Below are 9,340 nucleotides of genomic sequence, written 5' to 3' on the forward strand. Positions count from 1 at the left end.
GTGAAGAACTTTACAGGCTGTACCATCTCCCCAGCCCACATCATTATAGCTCATCAGATGAAGAGATAAGTATTTTTCCTTGTCTTTTATATGTTATAATTCTTACAGAGTTGTTGGTAGTGAAAATAAAACATAAATTTTGATTCTTAATCATACCCAGAAACGTAATTCAAAAAAGAATCTACTTTATTCTTAAAATAAAATTGTTTTCTTGGGGACTTCCTTAGTAAGCAAGTAACTTGCTAGTATTCTATCAACATTCTGAAACACATTTTGTTTTTGTACTTAGTACTGGTCCAAAACCAAACAATATTTGTTTATTTTTTTTAAAAAAGTATGTGCAGGTTAGAAAGTTGGTTCAGTGGGTAAAAACATTTGTCCCCAAACAGTACCACCAGAGCTACATCCTGGGGCCCCACATGAGATCAGAAAAGAACTAACTCCCATAACTTATCCCTAACTTCTATTTCAATGCCTTGGCATATTCATGTCTACCCATAGACACACACATACATAGGCATGCACACACATAAATACACACACACATACACATATATACATAAATATATACATACATTCATGCATAAAAAACAAAGAAGCAAGCAAATAGATACAAAAATATTTTTTTCATTTGGGATAATTGAATTTTTGCAAATATACTTCATGCATTTATAAAAAGTTTCAATACTTTTTAAAACATTTTCCCCTTTATATTTTAAGATAAAATTCTCAGACGTAAAAAACAGAGATGAAAATAAAGGGGAAAAACCTACATTTTAATTATTTAGTATTTATTTAATGGTGCTTGAGTTCCAACACATTCATGATAGATCAGTGCTCCTCCGAGTTGTACCATTGTCCTCAACACTTTCCATTTTTCTCTAATTGGCTATGTAGCAGCTACTAAACATTTATACCCAATAGTTTTATTCTGCAAATAGGACATTGCTTTTTGTTTATTTGTTTGTTTCATTTTGATTTTTTAACAGGTATTTCAAAATTGCAGCTGCATTCAGTCTTCAGGAAACTCATCTGCAGTTCTTGGGCTGTGTAAGAAAGGCCCTGATTGTACTATAAAGCTGCATTACTTTTTCATCAGGGCAGTAATTGGCATTTTTGTCTCCTCAGTAGCATCAATACCTGGGTATATGGTTCTTTTGAGGTAATAAATAACTTGTTCATTTATCTTTGTCTCTCTTCCACATAGCAGTGCGTGCATACCTGAGTGTATGATTGTGTGTGTGTGTGTGTGTGTGTGTGTGTGTGTGTGTGTGTGTGTGTGTGTGTGTGAGGCTGGCTGGCTCCTGTGTGCCACGGAGAGCAGGGGAAGATCAAAAGGCAATGTTGGGGATCAGTTCTCTCTATTTATCTTGCTTCTGAGGCAGGGTCATTTTTATTTCAGCTGCCATGCTGGCTGAGTACTCAAGCCTACCTGGCCTTCAAGTTCTAAATAATTCTGTTTTCTTCTATTTTACTATAGGAATTCTGAGTTTACAGATGTATGTCACTGAATTGGGCTTTTATATTTTTTTTCTTTACTTGTGGTTCTGGGTTCTGGTTGTTGAACTCAGGTCATCTAACCTTGTGGCAAGCACTTTTACACAAAGAATACCCTACCAATGCATTTAGATTTTTTTGGTCACTTATTAAATTTCCCTTTCCCAAGAAAGACCCTTGAAGTAATGGTTCCCATAATCTAAATGTTCTGAGTTCCCTTTTCAAGACTCTTAATACAAAAATAGCATTGCTATATTTAAGAGAAATGTAAAATTTGCTGGAATTTTTCTTCTGGTCCTTTTCTATTCTCTCCATTTATGTCTTAAGCCTACATTAAGGCACATCTAGTTTTGGGGGAGATAGTATTTGCCTACACCCTTTTCCTATGCTCAGCTAAGTGACTGACAAAACGTGTAACTCTATGTGTAAAAGTGACCAGGATCCCTTGACATCTTGAGCTCAATCTGTCTTTATCAAAAAGTATAAATTCAATAATATTATCTGACAAAGAGGCACATGAATGCAGTAGTGGATACTCTCTAATGAGAAGGTATAAGAATACAATAGTCGATCCTCTAGTCTCTAATATAATCTGAGGAAGTTACAGAGCCAAGTTTCAAGTCATTTTCTTCTTCTGCATGTTCTTTCTCGTCTAGCAAGCTTAACAGACACCAACAATGGAGAGACTGTTCAACCCTTTTCTTGTCTCAATGGAATTCAGAAGCAAAGTTGTTAAGTACAACATGTCATTCAAAATATTTTATCCAAATAAACTGGACCAGCGTTCTCAGTTCTCCCTTGTGGGCAACTATACTCTTCTGTTTCCTTGCCCACATTCCCTTTTCATCCCCTCCCCTCCTCCTTCTCCTCCTTTTCCAAATTCCTTTCCCATTATTTTCCCTCACTTCATTCCTCTTCTCTCATGATGCCTCTCCTCTCCTCTCCTCTCCTCTCCTCTCCTCTCCTCTGGTGCTCTCTCTTCTCCTCTTCTTTGATGTTGTCCCTTCCCCCTCTCCCCTACCTTTCCATTCCTTGACATTGGTCTTTCTTTCCCTTTACTTCTACCCACCATAGCACTCACTGAAATAGGCTAGATATATGTTCTTATATATTCATTTTCTATGGTAAGATGTGATATTTTTATATTCAAACAAGTGGAGATGTGGAGTATGCCTTGTTTTAGTTCATAGACAGATAAACACATTAAATACTACTAGTTCTGCAGACTTATTCTTGCAAGTCAGTGAGATTTGGCTGTGGCATCTGTCACCCCATCATGTTTCAGGCTGATTCAGCTGATGTGGCTGCACAGTGTCTCTATTCTTCCTCAATACTCCAGGTGCCTCTGTTCCAAAGCAGCATGCTCAGTAGATAAGGATAAGTACTCCTCACAGAGGAGGATGGCCCTAGGTGAAGGGAATATGAGTAGCTGAACTATGCTGTTGGATCCCCTAAGCAATTCTCTGTTCCCATTCCCATGTCCTGCTCACTTTTTCAATCACCCTAATTTCTGAAGTTGACTTGTCAACTGAATGTAAAAACTATGGCTCATTGATGTTTTAATATGTGATTTTTAAATAATTTAGTCTCTCTCTCTCTGCATGTGTGTATGTATGCATTTGTGCATGTGTGTGTTTGCATGTTATGGCATGCATGTTGAAATGAGAGGACACCTTGCAGGAGTTGGTTCTCTTGCCACTATGTCGATTCCCGTTATCAAACTCAGTTTTGCAATCTTGCTGGCAAGTAACTGTACCCACTGAGCTATCGTGTACACCCTAATGTGGGGCTCCTGGATGTAATGGGGGTTAAAGTCTATTAAAATAAAAATTTTCGTACTTCTTTGCACTATTTTGCAATATAAATAATAGTTGACCTAGTAATAATGTTTGCACACTATTGTTACTCTTCTGTTATGTTTTCTTGAATTCTTCCATGAAATCACATCCCAAATTAAATCCCAGCAGCTGCATTTATTATACAGGGGTGTATTTGGTGGAAAAAGACCGCATTTTAAAAGGACTTCCGTGTTCATAATTTATAAGAATATTTTTCATATTTTATCCTGATTGTTTAATAAGCCTCCTCCTTGTATGTAATTTTCAAAACCATCTTATTTAATTTTGTGGGTGGTACAGGAAAGACAAATATCTAATGTTTTTACCTCCATATAACCAAAACCTTATCTTAATGTCATAGCCTACATGATGAAGTCTTTCTCTGTTTATTTGGATTGCTTTCACTATAATTTGAAATTATATAGAATATGTGTTAGATTTTCTTTTTATCATCAGGACAAAATGCTGCCAAACAACTTAAGAGAAAAAAGATTTATTTGATTTGTGGTTTCAAAGGTTTGGTTCCATTGATTTTGGTATAAGGGTACCGCATGGTGGTTACCATGGTAACCTAGGTTATCTAGGTTTGCAGTCAGTGTCCAACTGTTAAAGGGTATCACCCTGAATCGGATGTGTGGATGTCACAGGAGAGCTCTCAGCAGTCATTACTCCCCTCCCTTTGTGCATGTTTAACAGAGCTAGAGCTGCATTGTCTTCTCTTCATGCTTAAAAGCTTAACCCTTAGGTTCATGAACTATAATTGCCATTGGGAGGATGCTAGGATAGACACTCGTTTGCATGATGTATTTTATTTATGTGAGTATTGTTTTTCAGGTGTATCAAGTCTGAAGAGAAGTCACTTGGAGTTGGATTACATGCATTGTTCATAAAAGTATTTGGTATTAACAATTTTTCCAACATATCAGATCAATATCAAATTCTTAGTAAACCAATGAAATTTTCTGAAGCAAAAGACAGCAACTATTTCCTTAAGTCAAAGCACAACGCTCACCCTAAAGGAAATAAAAGGCTTTAATTTGAAATCAAACAAGCACCACCATAAAGACAACAGAGATTAAGAACATCCAAGTATCAAGTTTCAACATGATGACTGTTAATGATGTTTATAGTTGGAGAATAGCAGGAGTCTTGATTTTAGTAGATTTAATAATAATATGAGAAGGAAACAGTTTTGGTTTTGGATGTATGTACAGAAAACTGAAAAAGACATTTCAGAAAATAATTATGAATTCAGTGCATACTTCTTAAGCATTTTATACATAACTTTTATTTGTTTTGATCTAAAAGTTTTACATTAACTGATAATTCCTTAAAGTAAGCATAGAGACTTTTATTCATTATTTTTAAACAGGGAAGCATAAATACTTCCAAATAACATATTTCTCTTTGCTTTCTTCTTTTCAACGGGCTGTTTTTCTTTCTCATTTATTTGCAGCGGGCATTCCAGCTCCTATTTACTCTGGTGCCTTGACAGACAGAACCTGTTTACACTGGGGAACTCGGAAATGTGGGAAGCCAGGGGCTTGCAGGATGTATGAAATAAATAACTTCAGGTAATAATAATTTTGTGACATATGATTTTAGTACAAAAAATTTCTTATTCATATGTAACATTTTGAGTGGTAAGTTGATACTTGTTTCATTTTTAGAATGCACATGAATGGTATATCTTCCTTTTTCATGTATTTTAATATATTCTAATTATCCCTAAAGTAGTTGATACATATAAATGTGAGTGGGCTTCTTAACCCAATCCTTCTAAATACTTTCAGAAAGGAACAGTGTGTCTATGTGGACACTCTGAAGCAGTAGGGGGAGAGCTATCTTGAGCTTGAGCCAGCATGGCAAAACACCAGTGATAAACAGGAAAGCAAGCTCCACAGACCAGGGACAATGGCACAGTAGGTGGGAACAAGTCTCTCAGCTCCTACCCCCCCATACCTATGGACAAAGAGGAGAACTCTTCCCTTCTGCAAGGGCCAGGAAAACAGTTCCAGCACATTCAAGCACAATAGATCCTGATATTAGAGCCTCTGGAAAGTTCACAATCCTCTCATGCGTGCACCCCAAATCTGTGTGCTGCCTTTGCAGTTTAATAGAACATGTCAGGTGCCTTAGCCAGGGGCTACCTTGAGAAGGGACCTACCTGCACTGACGGTTTCATCTCTGAAAACTTATAGATGCTCCACTGCACTTAGTGGTTGGCTGACTCATGAACAAAATGTGGCTCAGTAGAGGAGTGTGGTTCAAACCAGCTGAGAGTGTCACAAAGCAGAAGGATGTTGCCACACATAGAAATATCTGAAACCATTACCATCAAGATCCAGCAGACCAGGGAGCCTGGCCTCTGAGATCCAGATGTATCCAGTTGTACTCTTTTATGCCATGGCTTCAACCAAAAGCAATACCTGTATGGTTCTCATCACTCTCAGTGCTATGCAGGCATCTAATAGTATAGTGAAATAGTTGTGGATTCACTGCTTCACCTCCAGAGGTCCTTCTAGGCTCATCTTAAATCAGACTTAGCTTGTTACCTTGCTGGTCCTTGAGGGCAGCAGATCTAAGAAAGCCCACAGAGAAGCTTTGCTCGGAACAGACTGCACTGGGCTCCTTCTTGATCCAAAACTTAAAAAAAAAAAAAAAAGCTGTAGATAATATCCATTCATTTGTTTCTGGGTGAGCAATATACTAAAAATTCTGGGAGAGAAAAGTGCTGACCTGTCCTCAAGCAGGTCTGCTGTGATCAGCTGACAGCCACTCCCAGGCTGGTATATTCATCCTAAGAGTGTGGAAGATCTCAATTACTTCTGTCAGTGTATCTGGGTGGATTAAAATTCCATTTGCCTTGGTATTCCATAATAGTGACTTGTAACCTAGATTTGTGAACTAAATTAACTCCTTCTTCCTTTAAGTTGATTTTGATTAGGGTCTTTTATAAAAGTGAAAGAGACATAAACTGATACTTTTTAATCTATTCCCACTTTAGAAATATATTTCTGAATTGTTTTATCTGAAATCTTAGGCATCTACACATGTATACTATTTTTATGTTTTAACACTGTAGAAGTAGGTGAGATTAATTTTTCTATTCTTTCGTGGTCCCAGGTATCCTGTCTAAGGAATGATCCTGTCTCATGACTCTGTTCACAGGTCAACAAAATGCATACAGGCTTTCACTGAAACTTCTTTCTCAGGAGATTCTAGATTGTATTAAGTCAACAACACTATCCATCACACCAGATTTTTCTACAAATATGTTGTGAATATGAAAGAATGTTTTCATAGTTATTTAGAAATGTACATCTAAAAATACCTTTTTTCCATACTCATGAAGTACAAAAATCTTAAGGCATATTTTATCAAATTTATAAAGAGAGATGCTTATGATAGTATAAAAGATATTCTCAGAAATGGTGAGAAGGAAAATTACCTAATTCATTTTAGGGAGCATCCATAGTCTTCATGCTTAAACTGGACAAGTTCAGCAAATGAAAAGAATTTGGAGCTAAACATATAGCTCAGGGGGTAAGAACACATATTGCTTTTGCAGAGAACAGGAGTTCAATTCTCTAACCTATATTAGCAGGTCAAAACTTCTTGCTACTCCAACTGTAAGGCACCTGGGATTTCTGGACAAATGCACAGAGAGAGATCCAACACATACATATAGTAAAACAATAAAAAGTAAATTGACCTTTATACATGCAAAATTATGCATGGAATTTAACAATTTAAGGCTATTAATATATAAATCTATTGGTATAACACACATGCAAATTCTTAGTAGGAGAGAAAACTTGCGAAGTGACTTTTCATGTTTTATTCATGTGTGATCAAACTCTGAGCAAAAAAGACAGATCTCCCTTAAACTGACAGGTATATTATTCTCAATATTTAAGAAAACAGGCAATAACAGTAGGGGAAGCATAGTGACTTAGTGTGAGGTAATTGCCGACATGGTTTGGCTAGGAGGCTGGTCATGTTACTTGCTCTAACAGAAAGTGTTGAGGTCTACAAGCCCAGTGCCTGGTATAAGGGACTTCATCCTCAGCTAAACATTTATGAAAACATTCTCATAGCACATCAAGGGATGTCTTTCTATAATGATCCTAAAACCAGTCAAGCTGACAAAGGAAACTAGGCATCACCAAACTAAAGAAATACATTCAAACTTTTATGCTGGATTTTTTTTTTGACATTTTAACAAAAATTATTAATATCTTAGCAAAATAACTTATAGTAAGTACATGGACAAAATAATCACATGGTCTTTTTATTTTAAGAATAAATCATCTGTAAGAGTATACAAAATTAGATTTCACTGATCAAGTTAAGATTTAATGCAGATTAGTTGTTTTCTATAGGAACATTTTCTTTGGGTTGCCAGTAACACTAAGAGGATCAAGCTTCCTCCCAGCAATCTGCATTCTGATACTTTTGAGAAAGTTCCAACTCCCTGAGAAAACTGACTCTTCAGAGACTGAGTTTGCAGAGATGAAGCTCACAGAGAAGGAAAGCGAGTGCATGGATGTGCACAAAAGTCCTGAGTCTGAGAATGACAGAGAACTGAAAACGAAGCTGTAATGAGATTTCTATTGGCCTACACACGCGCATGGACAGTGTGCATTTGGTTCTTTTGAATTATGGGAAGTACACTGGGAAATATTTTCTTATCCTTGACTCCAAAAATTATTTTAATCATGATTAAAATATTTACTTATATTTTAGAAGCATTAGAGTGACACCTAAGATTTTCCCAGGGAAGACTATGGTGACCCCACCACAATGAACTTCAGAGCTGCCTTCATTGTCAAACAGCATTTTTTCTTTTAACTCAGTCAAAGCAAGTGCACCTTTCCTACACATCTGTAAAAAGCTTTAAGACTTTACCATGCTCAAACACTATCCAATTTCATTGAATTTTGCTTTGATGTTATATTTCTTTACAGCAAAACATTTTCATCTTGGTTGTGTTACATTGAAATTATTTGTTCAAATTTATTATTTCTATATGCAAAATATTAGCATACTTCTTTTTCTACCTAGGAATTCTTAATTCTCTTTTTTTATCTAGGTATGATGCTTCTAAAATTAGGCTTCTTATTAAATGTCATCTGTTGTTTTCAATCCCCTGTTTCATTACTCATGTCATACATTTGATTACTTAGAGCGCTGAAAATTTTAATCAAGGCTTTAAAAATCATGAAGCAAAGATCTTTGGAACTTTTTTGCCCTAGCAATTCAAAGCTGGTCAAAAAACTCACTCTTAAAAGCAAGAATTTGAGAAAACCTGTATTTCACAGGCCTTCATAGAGAAGAGGTTGTATGTATGTCAGTGGTACGGTGATTGTCTAGTACATATGCATCTCTGGGTTCAATGACAAAGTAGAACAAATTCCTGAAAATAAAATAAAATAAAATAAAATAAAAATAAATGAATGTTGGATGCAGTATCAGATGTTCTCAGAAGGCTAATATCTCATATCCAGGTGGCCTCTTTGACCAAAATTCATTTTACTCATGTGTCCTTAGACACACTGATGTCTATTAATTTTCAAAATAGTCTTAGAGTCAAACACTCAGTGGGAAGGAAAGTTTGCACCAAACCTAACAAGATGGTTTTGACCTCAGAGATTCACATGGTAGAAAGAGAGAACCATGTCTTGCAAGTTGTCCTATCATCTACTCCTGTACTGTGGTGTACATGCCCCACCTGTAAATAAACAATAAAAAGATGAAAAAAACTATGTTTAAAGAATGACTTATTCTATGAAACAGGAATTAATAATATTGAAAGCAAACATTACAAACAAAATCAAGTTGTGGTAGTTTGAGGGAGAAATGTCCATCCTAGCCTCAAACAATTAGACATCTGCACTCCAGTTGATAACTGTTTGTGATAACTAGAGGTCCATTCTTAATGGAGGAAGTGCATCCTTGAGCTGGATGTTGAGAGTTAAAAGCATCTCCTACTTTCAGTTCAC

The 9,340-nt window shown here is 36.2% G+C and overlaps 1 protein-coding gene across 6 annotated transcripts in view; it reads left to right on the forward strand.

Annotated features, from left to right (window-relative positions):
• The window catches only part of LOC125399184 (solute carrier organic anion transporter family member 1A5-like), a 67,435-nt gene extending 58,332 nt beyond the window's left edge, over positions 1–9,103 (forward strand). For all 6 annotated transcript variants that reach the window (XM_048432545.3, XM_048432546.3, XM_048432544.3 and 3 more), the window contains 4 exons: positions 990–1,162; positions 4,170–4,234; positions 4,792–4,909; positions 7,721–9,103. In XM_048432545.3, coding sequence (XP_048288502.3) covers positions 990–1,162; positions 4,170–4,234; positions 4,792–4,909; positions 7,721–7,940 — 576 coding nt within the window. In that variant the 3' untranslated portion in view covers positions 7,941–9,103. The remainder of the gene's footprint in view (positions 1–989; positions 1,163–4,169; positions 4,235–4,791; positions 4,910–7,720) is intronic.
• The last annotated feature ends 237 nt before the right edge of the window (positions 9,104–9,340 follow it).

This window comes from Myodes glareolus, chromosome 3 (assembly GCF_982192425.1).
Source record: "Myodes glareolus chromosome 3, mMyoGla1.1, whole genome shotgun sequence".
NCBI lineage: Eukaryota > Metazoa > Chordata > Mammalia > Rodentia > Cricetidae > Myodes > Myodes glareolus.